The sequence below is a fragment of the Gymnoscopelus braueri genome (genome assembly GCF_963280865.1).
Source record: "Gymnoscopelus braueri genome assembly, chromosome: 1".
Classification (NCBI taxonomy): domain Eukaryota; kingdom Metazoa; phylum Chordata; class Actinopteri; order Myctophiformes; family Myctophidae; genus Gymnoscopelus; species Gymnoscopelus braueri.
Window position 1 is genome coordinate 42,179,567 of NC_137603.1, and position 21,538 is coordinate 42,201,104.

Here is a 21,538-nt window from a genome sequence, read left to right on the forward strand (position 1 = left end):
CTGAAGCGGACTGGGAGCCAATGTAGAGAGGCCAGAACAGGAGTGATGTGCTTGCGCTTCTTAGCACCAGTAAGGAGGCGGACAGCTGTCTGTGCTGTCTGTGGTTTGATTGATTGAAAATGTTGTTAGGCAAAAAAATGTAAAACATCACAATTACATTTATAATACTTTGTCTAAAAGGTCCGTCCCAAAAAGTCCTTGCGGTCTTGTTTCCGTTGAGGTCCAGGTTTTATATGGGCTGTGGCTAGCTCTGGTCCATAGCCTGAAGGAGTTCAGGCTATGGACCAGAGGTAGGCTGTAGCAATCATCTTGACAAATAGGTCGCAGCAACCCAGGTAGCAAATCATGCCAGATTTCTAATGTGACGACGTCTCCACGCCCCGCGGACCGGAGCGTCCGCCCGTTGGGATCCGCGGTCTCCACGTGCCGTCCTTATCATCGTTAACCATGCGCAGCAAGTAGCGCCCATCCGGCGTAGCGCCCATCCGGTGTAACGCTGGCGGGCCAGCGGTCCACCGATAACGGCCAAGTAGTGTGGTGTGGTGCTAGTGTGGTAAAAGTAAAAGTATCGAAAATTGGAAATACTCCAGTAAAGTAAAAAATACCTAAAAATGTTACTTAAAGGGTAAGACCACTTTAGTAGAGGTTTGGGTTGTGTAGTTACCTTGCCATGATGTAACTGCAAAGGTGGGCAAGAAATCAAAAATAATTGTTCCATTGATTATAAATTGATAATTGAAAATATGCTCCTCATTGACTTACATTGTACGGTAAAACAGCTCTCAAAGTCACTCTTTTAGCACATAAATGAACCCAAACATAGCTGATTCAGGCAATATAGAGCATCACCAAACCCAGTACTGTTTTTTTTATTTATTAAAATGTCAACTTCCTGTTGATTTTACTATTTGAAGATCTGGATCCGGATCCGCCGATCCAGTCCGGGTTTTCTACTTATTAAAAATGGCAAAATCAACAGGAAGTTGACATTTTAATAAATAAAAAAAACAGTACTGGGTTTGGTGATGTTCTATATTGTCTGAATCAACTTTGTTTGCGTTTGTTTTTGTGCTAAAAGAGTGACTTTGATAGCAGTTTTACCGTACAATGTAAGTCAATGAGGAGCATATTTTGAATTATCAATTTCTAATCAATGGAGCAATTATTTTTTATTTCTTGCCCACCTTTGGAGTTACATCATGGCAAGGTAACTACACAACCCAGACCTCTACCAAAGTGGTCTTACCCTTTAAGTACAGTACTACATACTTTTATACTATTGTATTTAGTAAACTTGACTTTTCACTCTGTACTTGTTCTGCTCTTTTTCCCTCTACACAAAAACCTCTTCACCGAAAATAGCCGATCTACAAGCTCGTAGGCACCTATCCTGTCTGTATCCCCTGCTCATGCATCACAGCAGGCATGCAACATGATCTTTTATTAGGTATTATTGCTTGTGTAAAACTTTTACTTTTTGTTTTAGATTAAATGAATAATGATTAAATAAGAATATGAGCGTACATATTTTATAGCATTTTATTATTTATTGCAAAAGCCTCCATGATGGAAGTTTTGGAATTAATGAAAATATTGGAGAAAAAAAATGATACTTTTTTATTTTTCGTTTTTCAAAAGAAGTTGGGATGTTGCTTCCTACAAATGGGCATTCCTGTCTGTCTGTCTGTCTGTCTGTCTGTCTGTCTGTCTGTCTGTCTGTCTGTCTGTCTGTCTGTCTGTCTGTCTGAGAGCGTGTGGGTGCTTGCTTGCCTGCGTGCGTGTGTGTGGTTGTGTGTGTGTGCGTGCGTCTGCTTGCACACATGCTCTGCTCAGATGTCACGTGATTTCAGAGAAGTGGGAGCAGAGCAAAGTGAAAGTATCCAGACTACATGAAACCACGTGACTCAGCCTCTATCATCAGGCTCACAGCAACCAGTGGTAGGAAAAGAGTATTTACATTTTTACTTGAGTAAAAGTATCAATACTGCAATGTAGAAAAATACTCTGTTACAAGTAAAAGTCTGTAATTCAAAATTTACTTGATTAAAAGTACAAAAGTATTGGTATCAAAATGTACTTAAAGTACTAAAAGTAGAAAGTGTTCATAATGCAGAATGTCCCATTACACAAGGTTTTAAAAAGTATACAAATCTTTTCAAAATAGCATATTTACAAGCTCATAATGCGTCCTATCGCGATGCATTGAGAGCTTGTAGAGCTTGTAAATGGCTGAAATGTATATAGGGCTGAAGTGGTTAATGTATGTTTTGTAATGATAACACAAATCTACAAAGTAACTAGTAACTAAAGCTTTCAAATAATTGTAGTGGAGTAAAAGTACAATATTTGCCTCTGAGATGTAGAAGTAGAAGTAAAAGTACTGGAAATTTGAAATAGTCCAGTAAAGTAAAAAATACCTCAAAATTGTACTTAAGTATAGTACTTGAGTACAAGTACTTAGTTACTTTACACAACTGATAATAAATCATAATAAACATCATAGTTAAATGAATTTATATTAGCCCTGGATCAATTAGACTATAGATGTATTTAATTGATCAAATACAAGATCTATGATGGTCTTTCTTTATCCAATAAATAAATAAATCTATTTCACAATTAAAACAAAACCAGTACAACTGTGTTTTTTTCTGTGAAACAATAAACAGAACAATATGCCTCTATAGTACTATAATAGTAATAGTATTATTACTATTATTATTACTACAAGAACAAGAGGCCTCTATTAATGATAGCTGGGTTCAGTAGAACCACACCTTTCAAACAACACATCATAGGTCCTGCTATGACAATGCAGGTCAGAGTCACTACAAAGTAAAGAGAACATTCTACATAGATTTATATTTCCGCCTATTGTAGGTATGTGTTCAAATGACTGTATCTCCTATTTACATTGAGATATTGACATTCAGTTTATTTTAGAATGTAGAGGGGTGTCCTGACTTCATTTATGCCAAGTCTTAAACCTGTCAGAGCTTCCATTGTAAATCTACATGAGTTTTTATGCCTCAACCCCCAGACGGCCAGGCTTTATTTTTTGTTTGGGGTGTATAACTTTATATATCAATTTCACCACTTTTGCAGTAACATGTTTGTATACAACAATCCATTTCATGTATAGGCCTTAGAGATCTATGCTGTGTTTGGTCCTACGGTAGGACTCCTACCTCCGGTAGGGGTATCTCGAAAACTAAAGCCCTTTTTGGCTGTTTGTCACAGGCCTATATGTATATAAATATGTGGGAGGGAGGGGAGGATGGGGGGAGGTGAGAAGGGGGGTTAATAAGCAGGGGGGTTAATAAACAGCACAGATGTGAACTTAGTTTTATTTCATTTTATTAAAATAGTAAAAGAAAAAGTTACAAATGGTAAAGCAATCACAATGTACAAAAAAAAAAGAAATAACTAAACTAGTTCCAATTTTTGGAACCATGAACTTAATTTAGTTAAACATTTTGAATTATGAACTAATCTGAACTAGTTCATTTAAAAATGTGTGAACTGAACTTAGAACTAGTTCATTTAGAAAGTGAACTTCCCCAACACTACACGCGCACACACACACACACACACACACACACACACACACACACACACACACACACACACACACACACACACACACACACACACAGAGAGATAGAGCGATACAGGGGCAGAAATGATCTGTCCCCACTCCCCAGCCTTCAGGCGAAGACAATGGTTAATAATTAAAGGCAATTAAAGCATGGAGAAAAGTTTACCCTTTTGTGAAAAGTGAAAGCATAAGATGTTAACAATGTTGTAAAAGTGATGGCTATAAAAATGGCCAGAATCAGCGAATTCCTGTAACTTTGCAGATAAACACTGAGGTGCAAATGCTTTCACTTGCATTTCTCTATTCTACTTCATACTGTACGTGTCTGATTCTACGGCAGAAATGAAAACATCTTAACATTGCTCTCAGGTGAGGTCATATTATTTTAAACACAGCAGAGATGTGGCTACAAATTAGATAATGAAGGAGCTGTAAAAACAAAAAGAGATGTATCTTCAAGTAAACCATTTTTCTTTTGTCATAATATGACAATAATAATAATATGAAACCACACCTGAATCACCTCAGTGATTAGCAACCATCAGGGGATCAATCTTACTGAAGATAAATATTCTGTGACTACTTGAAAAGGTAAGATAATAGCAAAATCCTGGCACAGGGATCAACAAGCTTGAAATAAGTCTGGCACTGAATGATTAGTTTAAAAAAAAAATTATGAACTAATCTGAACTAGAAAATTTGTGAACTGAACTTTGAACTAGTTCATGTAGAAAGTGAACTTTCCCAACACCACACACACAAGTGAAAGCATAAGATGTTAACAATGTCGTAAAAATGATGGCTATAAAAATGGCCAGAATCAGCAAACAGGGTACATGATGTTGAACTTCCTGTACTTCCTGTAACTTTGCAGATAAACACTGAGGTGCAAATGCTTTCACTTTCATTGTTCTATGCTATTCATACTGTGCATGTCTGATTCTACGGCAGAAATGAAAACAAGCGTGATACAGTTATTCATCTTAACATTGCTCTCAGGTGAGGTCATATTATTTTAAACAGCAGAGATGTGGCTAAAAATTAGATAATGAAGGAGTTGTACAAAAAAAATATGTATTTTCAAGTAAACCATTTCTCTTTTGTCATATTGCATTTAATTTCCAATTTTCCATCGACCATGTTCAAAGGTGTTTTAAATCTCATTAGATTGTTTACAAGATACACTTGCTGACTAATTATATTTTAGCACTTTTTTGACTGATTCTCTCAAAAGTCCATACAAGTTTCACCAGAATCCTGCCTAAACCTGTAATTATCTCCTCCAGGTTTAAGCCATGGAGCAGGAGTTCTACCAGACCATCTGAATGGAGCACTGGGAGGGAGTGTGACGTTCACCACAACAATCAATCAATCAAACAAACCATTTCTCTCAGTATCTTTCAGTTTTATGAGTAAAACAGTCCATGGAGCAGCAATAATTAACTCACCTAGTGTAAATGTAATCGCACCAGGATATGAAGACAGAATAACCTTGATCAGATCTACTGCATCCCTGGAGCTCAGAAATCTGACTTGTAATGACAATGGAGAATACAGACTCAGTGTTGTAACAGACGGAGGAGAACTGATGGAGGGACATACCATACTGAAGATCGACAGTAAGTTGATCCTGTATTATCTTCAATGAAAAATATACACTAAAGCAATGAGAGATTAATTTAAATATAAGATGTTTACGTACCCTCTGAAATGTGACATTTAGGCTAACGCTCATTCTTGTTTGTTTGGCGCTAATTGGTCCAGCTGTTTGCAAGATTAGCTCAGGAGTCATGACTCTCGCTCGTGTGCGTGCTTGCGTGTGCGCGCACACACACACACACACACACACACACACACACGCACGCGCGCGCACGCACGCACGCGCACACACACACGCACGCACGCACGCACGCACACACACACACACACACACACACACACACACACACACACACACACACACACACACACACACACACACACACACACACACACACACACACACGCACACACACACAATTACTGCCAATAATGTAATAACTATTGTTAATGTAATACTAGTGGATAATATAATAATGAATATAATATATTATATTATTATATAATATAATAATAAAAAACTCTTGATTTGCATCATTTAATACATTATTACATTACTGGTGGGTAAAGCAGCCAATAATGTGTTAACTTTCCAATAACATAATGTTTCAAGCTGACAATGTAATAATGTAGGCTACTTATATGCAAGTTTTATATACTCGCTATGAAGTGTCACATTTCATTTATTTGTTTGATGTATTTGATGGACTTTTTCCTGTTGGATAAATGGATCAATGTTATATCATTATTCAATGTTGCTGGCCGCCATGGAACCTATAACATTATTGCCATCAAAACAAGAGCCATGGGTTGCGTTGGGTCGCTTTTAAATGCTATTCTATAAACTTGCTTTTAAATAAGAGGCTTAGTTTGATTGGAAACCTGAGACATCCACTGTAGGAAACCACGCCAGTAGAAAACATTTCCTTTAGGAAACCACGCGAGTGGAAAACGGCTTGTTGGCTGTCTGTCTTGTTGTCTGCTGCTGTTGCACAGCAACAGTTACAGTTAGGCTACTGACGTCAGGTGCACTAGACTAGAACAGTGGTTCTCAACCTGTTGGTCGGGATACCCAGGGGGGTCACCACATGATTTTGAGGGGGGGGGGTCCCCAGATGACAGTCAAGGGTCAATTTAAGGACTTTTAAGACCTTTTTATTACCGAAAAAAGAAAGAAAGAAAAAAAGACCATCATCAAAAGTAATCAACAAACTGTATAATTGGTCAAACATTTGCCAAATTGTTAAATAATAGAAATACAATTTAAAGATGTTTTAAAACATATTTTCGTGAACGGAAGTGCCAGTTTCCTCTCTTGGATTTCGAGAGGTGTAGTTCCAGACTCTATATAACATCCGGAGATTGTGGAATAGTTGACTGGCTAAACGAGACTATTCCACACGCTACGTCCTACCGGGAAACTCCTCCCTGTCAGGTGATAAGAAGGCTAGTTGGCTCTCATGCATTGAAGGAGGCATGAGCTCGGCTCTGGGCTCCCTAGGCTGGCAGGGGGAGTGTAGCGCCCAGGATTACGTAGACAATTGGCACTGGGTGAAAAAGGGTTGCAAAATCGTGGGATAATTTCAAATATGTTCAAAGTTCAAATATGATTATGATTATTTTGGGGTGTTGGACTGTCTAACACTAATTTTGGGCGGTGAAACCGCCCCTATATGTGAGGTTTGGAAATTGCACCCCCCCAACCTTGCGCTGTGATTGGCCACCAGTGTACCCCCCTAACCCTGCACCGTGATTGGCCAATCACAGTCTATTCAGGACTGTGATTGGCTAGTGAAACATGACACATGTGCATAGCCCTATAAATAGGACTATGCACTTAAAAAAAACATATTTATGTTTTTTTTTAAGTTAGGGGTGTACAATGGTTGGTCCACAATATTACTTTTCTTTAAGTGAACTTCCATCACTGTGATGACCACTGTGACCACACCGCCCACTTCACACTGGGTGGGATTTTTAGTTACTATCTGAGATTGCACAATAACACTTTGGTAAGTTCCAGTAAAGAAATATTAAAATAAAAAATATTATGAGTAACCAAATGAGGCAAGTGACAATGTAAGGACTTTTAAGACCTTTTTAATACCTAAAAAAAGAAAGAAAGGAAAAAAAAGACCATTACTGTATCAAAAGTAATCAACAAACTATATAATTGGTCAAACATTTGCCAAATTGTTAAATAATATAAGAAAGAGGCAAACATTGTGAAAATAACAATAACAAGAAACGATAGCCTTCCTAGAAATCTGGATTAAATGTACAATATTTGTCTTTGAAATTTGCCTTTGAATGAGTATAATAATAATAATAATAATAATAATAAGGGGAATAATAATAAGAGGCAATATTATATATTATTGGCATAATTTAAAGCACATGACAGGAAAAACAATAATATAGGTCATTAATGACTTCTGATTTTTGCAAGTCGACTTTTGCACGTCTCATCCTATTGACACACAAAGGGGGACCAGACACAGACTGCTTGCTGTCCAACAATGAGCACCTTGTATTAAATGTCGGGCCTGACTAGAATATAGTTAAGTGCAGCAGCATGATTAGGCTACTGTCAACAACAACAACAACAACTACAAATACCACATGGCTTTTGGCTACCTTAAATTGTTTGTTAAATGTAACTGCACATCCCAGGCATTTGTTGTTGACTGAGGTTGGAAATCAATCATCAGGCAATGATAAATGCCACATAGTTTGTTTATCACTATACCCATGACCAAGAAAATACTGCTATTCAACACTTATTTTAAGAACACATAGCACTTAACCTACCTTTAATAACACAAACATCAAGCCCATTGAACCCCAGAGTCACCACAGCTCTCCCACACCCAACCTGTGACTGTATCACTGTCAAGGTCACACAAGGTATCACTGTCAACTGTCACAAAAACAATGTGGTTTATTCATGATAGTGTGGATGTTTTACATCAGATATGTGCTAAAACAGTTTTCCAGACCTGACGAATGCCAGAAGGTTGCAATGTGTTTGTTTCTGTTTGACTTTTTCATGAGTGCTGATGTTTCCTTTGATGTTATGGTTTGGAAAACGGTCAGCAGTAATGTGAAGTATAGCTTGAGTTTGGCTAAACATGCCAGGCACTATGGTCCTTTATCCAGGAAATGGCTTACAGCACTTTTTTTTGACCCCGACAGTACCAGTGCCCAATCCAGTCATAACTCCCATCACCGGCACAAACTATGTGGAGTTCAATGACACAGCAGTCCTCAGCTGCTCTGTCTCCTCTGGTTCCTCCCTCTCTTACCTCTGGCTCAATGGCAGTTCTGAGGTCACACCCAGTGAGGGAGTGCAGCTTGGTGATGGAGGCTCCACTCTCACCATAGTCAGTGTGACCCGCTATGACCAGGGACCATTCAGGTGTCATGTGTTCAATCCCATTAGTGATGCAACAAGTCCACCAGTACACCTCTTCATCAGCTGTGAGTTATTAACATTCATAATTAACTTCCCTATCTTACAGCAATAGCTTATACTGTATGTAGATACACTATATGGAGGTTTATCAACTTATTGTAACCAATTGCTACTTTATTTTAGCATTTTGGTGCTGCCTGACATTGTGTGTTAAAAGCGCGCTTCACCCATATCTTTATACTGTATAATTGGTCCTCACTAATGCTCATATTTCGCAGTTTACTGCACTCACTATGAATCTCATTTGGACAATGACATTATCGATGTAGATTCCTTGCTAAAAGAAACTAAATTGTTTCTCTTTTGTTCTTACATCAATGAAACAGAAATAGTGCCATTTTACAATGAGCATTAGTGAGGACCAAATGAAGATAGATTGAAAATGGGTGAAGTGGTCCTTTAATAAATAATCTGATAATTATTATGTTTCAGTTTTAAAATCTTAATAGTAAATATTCACTCAACTATGGCTGTATTTTTAAACCTACACATTTTTATGGGTTTTCTTTTGTTGGTGTGTGTTAATCTACAGTTGGCCCAGGCAACACTGAAGTGAAGGCTTCCCCTTCAAATGATTACATTGCAGAAGGATCAGATCTCACCCTGTCCTGCTCAGCTGTCTCCAGTCCTACTGCTGTGTTTCAGTGGTTTCTGAATGGAAATCTGCTTCTTGTTACTGGACCAGAACTCAAATTACTGAACATTCAGATTGGTCATAGTGGTAACTACATTTGTCAGGCCTTTAATAGCAAGACTCTGAGATATCAAAACTCTGGTGCCACAGTCACTGTTCTAGGTAAGTGGGAATGAAGAGCTTTGAAGTTTGTGATTAGTGGTTCTTGAAGGCTTTTGAGTAGACTTTCTATTTCAGTTATTCAGTGTTTGAATTGAATACGATAGTAAATCATCACACTCATCCTATCATCAGGTGCTTGGCTGAGAAGACATTCAGTATGGAGTTATAATTCCCCACCATTTTACAGTTTTAATAGTCAAAAGACCTCAAGACAATGTTGTCTTTTGTCCATTAAAGCTATGTTGTGCAATGTGCCTTTGAACTGGAATAGGATTCATCCTCAGTATTTGACCAAAAAAATCAAGAAATAACTACTGGAAACATTTACAGTAATGCTGTAAATGTTAATATGTAATAGTTGATATTGAGTACTGTACATAAAACCATCTATCTATAAATGCACAGAATCCTTGTGTATCGGTCTGTCACCCACATATCTCGAGAACCGTACGACTGATCGACTTCAAACCTGGCACGTGTATCGCCGAAGACCTGAAGGAGTGCAGTGCTGTAGTAGCCTGGCTCCACCCCCTGAATCGCTAGCCTCGCATTCAGGGTCTGGTGACGCTGTCGAAGGCGGGGTTTTCTCGGTTGAAAATCTGTACGACGAATCGGGATCGGGATAATCCAGTATGAACCAATCGCCAAAGAGTCCAACTTTGGCCACTCCCCCATCTCAGAAAACGGCTGAACTGAGAGGGCTTTCAGACTGAATAATGGAGTGAAACAAAATGAAAATTCAGGCTGAGCGTCAGGCTAGTGCTGTAGTGCAAAACTCACCGATATACTATAAACACCTGCAACTCACCTAAATACTCTCAACTCCTGCAAAACTCACCTAAATACTATCAACGCCTGACTCTCACCTAAATACTATCAACGCCTGACTCTCACATATTAGATCTCTCACACCTCTCCGAATGTTGTTATTTATTTCATTTTCATGTCATTTCATTAAATAGTTAAAACAGTTAAAAGGGAACTTAATAATGTACAGTTTAAAAAACACATATTATTATTTCACTGCATATTGCCTGTATTTGTTGTAACCTTTATCGTGAAAGAACCACCGGAAGTGCTAAGTCAGCCTTACTCCGTGTGAGATAACAGAGATCGCTGCATCCGGTCTCGTTGTTGTTGTTTGTGCTACTGAAAGCACGAAGATTATTATTGAACAAGCTATTTCAAAGCCACATTTTTGTACCGACCACTTGTCTGTATTTTCCTCCCAGCGTATTCCTCGCGTCCCGGCGGCCGGCGCAACCACACTTGCAATCTCCTAGAATAGTTCATGATAGTGTGGATGTTTTACATCAGAGATGTGGTAAAACAGTTTTCAGACCTGACGAAGGCCAGAAGGTTGTTTCTGTTTGACTTTTTCATGAGTGCTGATATTTCCTTTGACGTTATGGTTTGGAAAACCATAACGGTAACAGTAATGTGAAGTATAGCTTGAGTTTGGCTAAACATGCCAAGCACTATGGTCCTTTAATCATGAATAATTCCAGGAAATGGCTTACAGCATTTTTTGTTTTTTTTGTTTTACCCCGACAGTACCAGTCTCCAAAGCAGTCATAACTCCCATCACCGGCACAAACTATGTGGAGTTCAATGACACAGCAGTCCTCAGCTGCTCTGTCTCCTCTGGTTCCTCCCTCTCTTACCTCTGGCTCAATGGCAGTTCTGAGGTCACGCCCAGTGAGGGAGTTCAGCTTGGTGATGGAGGCTCCACTCTCACCATAGTCAGTGTGACCCGCTATGACCAGGGACCATTCAAGTGTAAGGTGTTCAATCCCATCAACAATGGAAGCAGTCCACCAGTACACCTCTTCATCAGCTGTGAGTTATTAACCTGCATGTTTAACTTCCCTATCTTACAGCTTATAGCTTATACTGTATGTAGATACACTATATGGAGGTTGATCAAATTATTGTAACCAATAGCTACTTTCCTTTTGCATTTTGGTGCTGTCTGACATCTTGTGTTAAAAGAGCACTTCACCCATTTTCAACCTTATCTTTATACTGTATAATTGGTCCTCTCTAATGCTCATTATAAGATGGCACAGTTTACTTCTACTCACTATGCGTCTTAATCGTGGGCTGTGGACAACTATTACCGGTATGACATTATCAATGGAGATTCCTAGCTAAAATAATCAAATTTTTTCTTGCATCAATAAAATGCAAAAAATAAAGTTTGAAATTACCGATGATGTCACTGGCAGGCAGGTTTCTTGTCAAATTCTCCGTTATATACTCACTATGGGATATCAGCGCCACCTGGCGATGCACAGAGCTACATACAATAAACTCCCGGGCCATTTCATTGGCTGTGAAGGGTATGTCACTTGACTAAGCAACAGGTTATTAGCAGTGCTGTTTTAGCTTAGCTTGCCTCGCTAGCAACGAGCCCTGGCCCCTCCCCCCGATCAGAGATCTGCTAAGGCAGGCAGGGGACGAGATTTTCCACCCCCGCCATCAGGATCTGGTCCTGTGGGTCTGGTCCGTGAGAGGGCGACTCTGGGCTCGTGTGGCCTGTCCCCTGACATGGTAGCTACCATACAGGGGTCCAGGGCCAGTTCCACGAGAGCTGCAGACGACGTAAAATTGTATATTTTTTGTGTCTTGGGGTCTGGAACAGTCGCCGTTGGTGGTGGCTTTCCAGGCTCAGTTGCGCAGCATCCTCTTTTTCCTGCAAAGCAGGTTAAATCAGGCTGACCTTCTCGACGGTTGAGATGTACCTGGGGGCCTTCACCACTTGTCACAAGGGTTTCGATGGGGCATGGTGCATGGGGTTCTCGGACGGCGACAGGAAGGTTCTGTTTGATCCTATCATGGCGTTCGTTCCCGAGAACGGGGTGGTGACCCATGCCCAAGTCGAGCTGGTAGCTTTCCATCCACCTCCTTTCGCTTCAGCGAAGGATAGACGGTTGCACTGTCTCTGTCCGGTGAGAGCTTTAAAGTTCTACGGTCAGAGAACAGCGGCCGGCTGATTTGTCTCCTTTGGCCAAGGTGGTCAGAGGAAGGTAGTTTGCTCAGGCAACGCTTTCTAGATGGATCTTGGATGCCATTAAGCTGGCCTACGCTAGCGGTGGCACCCCAGTTCCAGAAGGACTGAAGGCTCGCTCTACTAGAGGCATGGCGACATCCTGGGCCCTCTCCAGTGGAGTTTCGGTTCAGGAGATACAAAATGGTTGTCTCCATCGACTTTTGCTGTGTTTCTACAGCCTGGACGTGGCAGCGTCATCAGTGGCGCACGCCGTCCTGGGCGTAGTGGTTGTCTCTAGTTAGAGGGAAGAGTTTGGGTCCCAGGGGAGGAGGCCCTGTTCCCTCATTTTACTTATGGGGCAGACTCGTGTCTGTTTCATTAGTTGAATTGGGCAGACTTGGTCTGTCAGGGTCTACCTTTCTTTCTGTGTCCCGCACCCTGGCCCGGAGGATGACCAGATCATGAGATACAAATTATTTTTTTCACTAGTAAAGACCACACCTTCAAATAGTGAAATCAATTTGAGTTGTTTATTTATTGAAGAATGAAAAGTTGAGGTAGATCTGACTTGAATAGAGTGAATTGGAAAGACAGGTGAGGGGGATAAAGTATTGCGTTAATGAAGGGATGAGAGGTGGAGGGATGAAGAGATGATAGACAGCTTTTCGGTCTATGGTCTTCTCGCGTGAGGCGACAAGTCACATACAGGCTACGCATGCAGGCGGCGGGTCTCATGACTTCGGCCATACACCTGTTTTGTTTGGACAAGCCCCACATGTGATCTTTTTTTCCAGAGGTGGATGCGGGCTCTTGGAGTCCCGTCCACCTGAGGTTATCGGAAGGTCCGGGTATCCCCACGGTGTGTGGACACGCTTAGACCGTGGTCAGACGCAGCCCTTCTGTCCAAGGGGTCAAAATGGGTGCTGTGGTCTCGCGGAAGGGGCCGCTCGGCCAGGGGGGTGTGGGGTCCCAGTCTACAGACGGCCCACATCAACTACCTGGAGCTGATGACGGTCTTTTCTGACGGTCAGACTTTGCAAGGCTCGGTTTCTAGGATGTCATGTCCTGATCAGAACCAACAACACCACGACCATGTGCTATGTCAACAAGCAGGGAGGCCTGGCCTCTCCAGTGTTGGACAAGCTGGCTGGTGATCTGACGCTGTGGTGCGACGTGCGCCTTGCGTCAATCAGAGCCTCACATGTACCGGGCCTCCTGAACAGCGGAGCGACTCTGTTGTTCAGGGGAAATTTTTGGCACGCAGATTGGCCTCTCCTCCGGAGGTAACGAGCCAGATCTGGGCCAGTTTGGCCGACCGAACTGCTTTATGCGTTCCCGTCACTGGAGTTGGTCCTCTCAACAATGGAGAGGGTCAGACTCCACGGACTGTCAGTGCCGCTGGTGGCACTGGCGTGGGGCGCGTGGAGGTCAGGAATAATCCTCTCCTCTACGACGAGCCCTGGCCCCTCCCCCCGATCAGAGATCTGCTACGGTAGGCAGGGGACGAGATTTTCCACCCCCTCCATCAGGACCTAGACCTGTAGGTCTGGTCCGTGAGAGGGCGACTCTGGGCTCGTATGGCCTGTCCCCTGACGTGGTAGCTACCATACAGGGGTCCAGGGCCAGTTCCACAAGAGCTGCAGACGACGTAAAATGGCATATTGTTTGTGTCTTGGGGTCTGGAACAGTCGACGTTGGTGGTGGCTTTCCAGGCTCAGTTGTGCAGCATCCTCTTTTTCCTGCAAAGCAGGTTAAATCAGGCTGACCTTCTCGACGGTTGAGATGTACCTGGGGGCCTTTTCCACTTGTCACGAGGGTTTCGATGGCAAGACGGTTGGCCAGCATCTGGTGCGTTGTTTCATGGGCGGCGCCAGGCGAGCCAGGCCGGTTAACGGGCCTCTGTTCCCGGCATTGGGTCCTGGCGGTGGAGCTAGATGCATTCTGCCGCCCTCCGTTTGAACCTTGTTGAGTCTGTGGATCTGAAGTTCTTTAGTCTCAAAACGGCCCCCAAGAGGACTTGGGGGCCCTGTCTACGGCTAAACGGGTCAGTGACAAGCACGCGCTCTCAGTAAGTTCGGTGTGCATGGGGTTCTCGGACGGCGACAGGAAGGTTCTGTTTGATCCTAACATGGCGTTCGTTCCCGAGAACGGGGTGGTGACCCATGCCCAAGTCGGGCTGGTAGCTTTCCATCCACCTCCTTTCGCTTCGCGAAGGATAGACGGTTGCACTGTCTCTGTCCGGTGAGAGCTTTAAAGTTCTACGGTCAGAGAACAGCGGCCGGCCGATTGTCGACGCAGTTTTTGTCTCCTTTGGCCAAGGTGGTCAGAGGAAGGCAGTTTGCTCAGGCGACGCTTTATAGATGGATCTTGGATGCCATTAAGCTGGCCTACGCTAGCAGTGGCGCCCCAGTTCCAGAAGGACTGAAGGCTCGCTCTCAGTGGTGGAAATGGCCTGGATTCGCTTTGGGAACCCTACTGGTCACACGCGCGCGTGCATGTGTGACCAGTAGGGTTCCACGCGCGTGTGTGACCCACGCGTGTGCAATTTTTTTCGCGGTTTTTCGCGGTTATTCCCCTTTTATTTCGCGGTTTTTCGCGGTTATTCCCCTTTTATTTCCGTTTTTTATTACTTTAATTTGGTTAATTCGGTACAAAAAATGTACTCCATGAAGTGTATATGTGTGGCAAAAAGGAAACGTTGCAGGGGGGGCTTATTTAATTGTTTTAATATATATATATATATTTTGTTATCAATTATCATCAACATTGGCCATCATCTTCAGTTTTGCTGTTAATTTTGCGGATTTGGGTACTTTATATTGGTTTTTCTTAACTTTATTTCCGGTTTAGGGTTAGGGTTATGTTAGGGTTATGTTATTTAATTTTTTTTGCGGTTAATTTCGTGGATTTGGGTACTTTATTTTCGTTTTTTTGTTACTTTAATTCGGGTTTAGGGTTAGGGTTAGGGTTAGGTTAGGGTTATGTTGTTTATTTCTTATTTTTTCGATTGGGTGCCCCTGATTACTCAATAAAAATACCTTAAAATTATACTCGAGTACAGTACTTGAGTACATGTACTTAGTTACTTTCCACCACTCACTCTCACTGTCAGCGTTAGATTAAAATTACTTACTCACCTTCTGCAAAGATTGTCTTGGTTTCAGAGAGCAGAGCATGGTGGTAAATATGAACTTTTGCCCCAAACTTTAAGTCTTTATATTCCATATGTCCACGTCCGTGTGTTGTTTACCTTTTACTCAAGCCAACATGGAGTGTGTGAGAAGAACGTAGGCTTGACGTTAGTCAAGCAAGCGGCCACAGAAGTCTGTTTCCTTTCAAAGCGATGTGCATTTCAAAATAAGAGGTTTTTTAAATCTATACTTGAAATGTGTTATAATTCAACACACGTTTTATTTTGAAATACTACTGGAAATAGAAGTAGCCAGGTAGCCTAGTTGAAACTACTTCACACGCTATTTTTTCCTGGAGCCCCCCCCCCCCCCCCCCACACACACACACATTTAAATCATTCATATTTCATAATAATCATAATACACAAAAAATATCATATGGCTTCATGTCTCACAGACATTTTTTATTTTTATTTCACGGCAAACGATTCTGCAACAAGTAACAAACAACAGATAACAAGCCAAAAAAATATATAAAAAAAATTGGACACTGAGGGAGACTCTGAAGAGCGTTCCCACGCGTGTTCACACCGTTCCCCCGCAACGGTTGCTATGGGAACGCCGTTCCCAAGCGTGCAACGCCATTTCCACCTCATCCTGGGCCCTCTCCAGTGGAGTTTCAGTTCAGGAGATACAAAATGGTTGTCTCCATCGACTTTTGCTGTGTTTCTACAGCCTGGACGTGGCAGCGTCATCAGTGGCGCACGCCGTCCTGGGCGTAGCGGTTGTCTCTAGTTAGAGGGAAGAGTTTGGGTCCCAGGGGAGGAGGCCCTGTTCCCTCATTTTACTTATGGGGCAGACTCGTGTCTGTTTCATTAGTTGAATGGGGCAGACTTGGTCTGTCAGGGTCTACCTTTCTTTCTGTGTCCCGCACCCTGGCCCGGAGGGCTGGGGCGCCCGTGAGGCCGGAGGTCACGCCCGTGGGGGCGGGGCCTCGTGGGCTGGTGGGCATGCGGGTCTGTGAGGGTTTTTTGTTGGCTTAGAGCCCCAAGGGGGGTTTATGCATCCCATAGTGAGTATATCAGAGAGAATTTGACAAGAAACTCAGTTACAAATGTAACCCCGGTTTCTTTAGAATTCGGAGTGATATACTATACTGATCAACACCCCTTTCTGTGAAGCATCTGCTTGCAGAGAGCTGTTGTTAAAGAGGAGGAGCAACGGTCACGTGGGGTTTTTATACCCCTGGGACTTCCGTCTACGTGGCATACCCTTCACAGCCAATGAAATGGCCCGGGAGTTTATTGTATGTAGCTCTGTGCATCGCCAGGTGGCGCTGATATCCCATAGTGAGTATATCACTCCGAATTCTAAAGAAACCGGGGTTACATTTGTAACCTCAAGTTTCTAAACTTCCTCCGAGACAGCGCGAGTACACAGAAATGGTGCCATCTTAGAGAGAGCATTAGAGAGGACCAAATTAATATAGGTTGAAAATGGGGGAAGTGGTTCTTTAATCAATTAGGATGTTTCAGTTTTACTCTTCTACAGCTGAATTTTTAAACCTACTAATAATATCTATTGGTGTTTTTTCTTTTGTTGGTGTCTGCTAATCTACAGTTGGCCCAGGCAACACTAAAGTGAAGGCTTCCCCTTCAAATGACTACATTGCAAAAGGATCAAATCTCACCCTGTCCTGCTCAGCTGTTTCCAGTCCTACTGCTGTGTTTCAGTGGTTTCTGAATGGAAATTTGCATCTTATTACTGGACCAGAACTCAAATTACTGAACATTCAGATTGGTCAGAGCGGTAACTACATTTGTCAGGCCTTTAATAGCAAGACTCTGAGATATCAAAACTCTGGTGCCACAGTCACTGTTCAAGGTAAGTGGGAATGAAGAGCTTTGAAGTTTGTGATTAGTGGTTCTTGGCTTTTGAGTAGACTTTCTACAGTATTTCAGTTATTCAGTGTTTGAATTGAAAAAGATAGTAAATCATCACACTCTTCCTATCATCAGGTGCTGGGCTGAGAAGACATTCAGTATGGAGTTATAATTCCCCACAAACTAACATAGGTTTTAATAGTCAAAAGACTTCTTGTTCAGGATCTTCGTGAGTTACATTATGAAGATCAAGATCACAATGTTGTCATTTGTCTTTTAAAGCTATGTTGTGCAATGTGCATTTGAACTGGAATAAAACAGGACTCTTCTCTAAGTATTTGACCAAAAAAATCAAGAAATAACTACTTAAAAAATGTACGGTAATGCTGTACATACAGTATGCTGCATTATGTAATAGTTGATATTGAGAACTGTACCATCTGTATCTATTTCAAGACTTCAAACCTGGCACGTGTATTGTCGAGGACCTGAGGGAGTGCAGTGCTGACTGCTGAAATCCCCCAAACTCTGTGAATCTGTGTCTACCTGCCTGTGTCCCATTTATACCCATATATGGAGATCCTTGATATCATCAATATGACAATGGGTGCTGCACTAATTTGAACGGTTCTTGAGATCACATCAGGGATCTCCATAGCATTCAACACTGCTCTCCCTCAGGTCCTCGAAGATACACATGCACATTTGAAGTCGACCAATTGGACGGTTCTCGAGATATGCAGGTGACAGACCTACACAGAGATTTGTGGATTTTTGGTTTTGAATAAGAGCTGATCCGACCAACTTCCAACCGGGCATGGCACTCCCTCGAGTCCTGGTGATACACACGCCAAGTTTAAAGTGGATCGGTCGGATGGTTCTCGAGATATGTGCATTTAAAGATAACGTCGGCCTATTGGGGTCGCGCAAGTCCGAATACATGCCCTGGCCTACCCATTGTGCAAAACATGTTATTGTCGAGAGTATGTTTTACCCCCTGTCCGTCCGTCCGTCCGTCCGTCCGCTCGCTGCGAAACTGTGCACACACACTCCCTGGATGCCAATTCAGAACCTCTGCCCAAATTTTTCACATGGGCCTGTTATAGCGCCACCAGGAGGCCGATTTGTGCAAAACCCTTTTTTTTTTTACATTACTCCTACATATTTTATCCAAACCTCATGCAAATTGGTACACAGTATCTCTATAGTCATGTGATCAACCCGGATCTGCCTGATTTCCCATATTCCATCCTGATTGGCTAAGGTTGGCTTCCAAAGTTTGCAGGATTGGTCCGCTTTGAACAAAATGCCTCAAATCATGAACGCAGCTTCCAATTTCCGTGAAATTTCACACGCACATTCCCACTTGGCTGAGGAAGAAATGCCACCCTTTTCACATTGGCCTGTTATAGCGCCACCAGCAGGTCTAATTTAGCAAAACACATTTTTGGAACAAAATGCCTCAAATCATGAATGCAGTGTCGATTGCCGTGAAAGGCCTAAGAAGAAATGGCACCCTTTTCACATTGGCCTATTATAGCGCCACCAGGAGGCCACAATAACGTACCTGACCTGGCGGAGACCTGTGCTCCGAGGAGCACCTTTTCTAGTTAAACCATGTTGCTTTGCGCCAACGCCGCCACATTTCTTTTCCATATGTAATTAAAGGTTTTACAAAGATAAAGCAAAAATTTATTGTAGTAAAATACCTAAAAGTTAAATATTTGTTTTTAATTAACAGAGAAGATATCAGGTGCAGTTATCACACAGATCAATTGCTCCAACCACTGAGGAGAACCGGGCAGAACAATTTTGGCCTCACCACCCTACCTACAGTACCTACCTACCTACCACTACAGAGCATTGGCAAATTATAGGAGGATATGTTGTTTTAAATCTCTAAATTCTTCTTGGAAAATGTCTATACAGTTTAATACAGCAATGCATTGATATTAAAAAGAAAATGTTCTTTTTAATACTATTAATAATAGTATTTTAAAAAGCATGTAATTCTGAATTTATGTAAGTAAATACTCCAGTACTTTAACTCATGTCCAAATGTGGCTGAGCAACTTTCACTTGTAGTTGAATAATATTTCACCAGGATCATTTATACTTTGACTCAACTAGGGTTTGTCCACCACTTTATGTTGCCACTTATGTTGGCAAAGCATTACAAACGTGACGCAAAGTCAACCAATCAGTGAAGCCGACGGGTCGGTTAGCCAATCAGGGAAGCCGGTGCCCACATAATAAAACACAGCGGACTCAAAGCTTGACCAATCTGTGAAGTTGACGGGTTGTATTGGCCAATAAGAGAAGCCAGTGTCCACACTCCTCCAGCCCGGGACACACAGACACAGGTTTCATGAATTAATAGATAATAGAATGTAGAAATAAAATAATTATAATGATAATAATAATAATAATCGTCGTGTTTTTTTTCCTTTTCTTTCTGCTTGTTTTTTAGGTTTATCATCTGGTGCCATCGCTGGAGTAACGATTGCCGTGATTATTGCAATCGTTATAGTTATTATCTGTGTCTATGTTTGGATTAACAAGGAATCGGGAGACAAATATTCGTGTACTGTTATCTTTCAGGAAAACTGTAAAAACTGTATGAATTGCTGTAGTACGTATACGTCACTGAACTGAACCATGGATTCATTCAAATGATTTGTTGAGGAGTGATTTAAAGTGTAATCCTTTAAATGTGTCGTCTGTAAGATTATATTGGTGTAACCAGATCATGAGATACTGATTTTTTTTTCACTAGTAAAGACCACACCTTCAAATAGTGAAATCAATTTGAGTTGTTTGTTTATTTATTGAAGAATGAAAAGTTGATGTAGATCTGACTTCAATAGAGTGAATTGGAAAGAGAGGTGAGGGGGATAAAGTATTGCATTAACACATTAACTGCCAGAATTATTTTCATATTTTTTTAGCCAGTGCCAGAGTTTTTCATTGGAAAAAAAAAACATAAAAAAAAAATTAAAAAAAAAAAAAATTCACTTCACGTAGATCTACGCGATTGGCACGTGGCGGCTTTAAAGCGGTTCGCGTAGATCTACGTGATTGGCAGTCAATGTGAAGGGATGAGAGGTGGAGGGATGAAGAGGTGAGAACGTTGTGAGGGGATGAAGGGTGTGATGATGAAAGGATGAGGGCTGAGGGGACGATGAGACATGAGGGTTGAAGGGGTTAGAGGATGACGGGATGAAGGAGTTGGAAACTGATGAAATTAATCACATTATTGACTGAATTGACTCAGAATATTGCAGAATAAAACCACTCTGGAGATGGGGTGGGGGACCTACATAGTCATGTAATTGTTTTTACTTATTGTTTGGATTTAGTTACAATTCGTAACTACACCTCAAAGCAATATACGTGTCAAAACATAATATAAAACTATCATAATACTGTATTGCATGATGTTATGCTTATTGGTAACACTTGCTGATAATGTACCCTTAATTAACGCTTAATTTATGATTTCTTAATACATTATTTAAGCGTTAATTAACCCCCCCCCGCCCCCAATCTCCGTCAGTGGGGGCAGAGCACAAGGCCGACCTGAGAGGTCTTCAATATTACGTATAATATTTGGAGTGTTCAAGCACTCTCCCAAGGAACACGTTTTAAAATATGTGAAGTATGTGGGAGTGCACTCCTCTTCATATGAATAGGGGGGCGTGCTATGGAAAAAGGGGGAGGGTTTGCTAAAAAAGGGTCATGATTGGTTGGCCGTCTACCGATTGGTTGTGATATTGCCCTGACAACCAACAACAACCAATAAAACCCATGACTGTCCCTTCGGGCTATAGAATCTATATCCTCCTGGAGATGGGAAAACTTTGCGCGCAGCCATGGGACCATGCAAAAAAACTAAGCTGGCCATTCACCGCACACGCAAAGCCAGCACACTTAGGGCCCCATTCTCAGGCCAAAAATTCCCCGTTAAATCGGGATAATGGACCTGCGCCGCCCCAATAGGTTATTCTAGCACCTGCTCTACCCGTCACCATTATGCCGACGCCGTTATTTGCGCGTGGAGGTGT

The 21,538-nt window shown here is 41.9% G+C and overlaps 1 protein-coding gene across 4 annotated transcripts; it reads left to right on the forward strand.

The window, feature by feature from the left end:
* The first annotated feature begins 3,805 nt into the window (after nucleotides 1-3,805).
* On the forward strand, nucleotides 3,806-20,264 carry LOC308098343 (cell adhesion molecule CEACAM5-like). Of its 4 annotated transcripts, none has more exons than XM_080446653.1 (8): nucleotides 3,806-3,872; nucleotides 4,485-4,597; nucleotides 4,885-5,217; nucleotides 8,393-8,677; nucleotides 9,205-9,468; nucleotides 11,023-11,307; nucleotides 17,212-17,475; nucleotides 19,945-20,264. In XM_080446653.1, the coding sequence occupies exons 2-8, from the start codon at nucleotides 4,513-4,515 to the stop codon at nucleotides 20,127-20,129; spliced, it is 1,701 nt and encodes a 566-aa protein (XP_080302779.1). In that variant the 5' UTR covers nucleotides 3,806-3,872; nucleotides 4,485-4,512; the 3' UTR covers nucleotides 20,130-20,264. The 4 variants fall into 4 exon arrangements, with proteins under 4 accessions (XP_080302779.1, XP_080302780.1, XP_080302781.1 ...); XM_080446654.1 differs by having other exon boundaries at nucleotides 8,399-8,677; XM_080446655.1 differs by having other exon boundaries at nucleotides 17,610-20,088.
* Nucleotides 20,265-21,538: the final 1,274 nt, after the last annotated feature.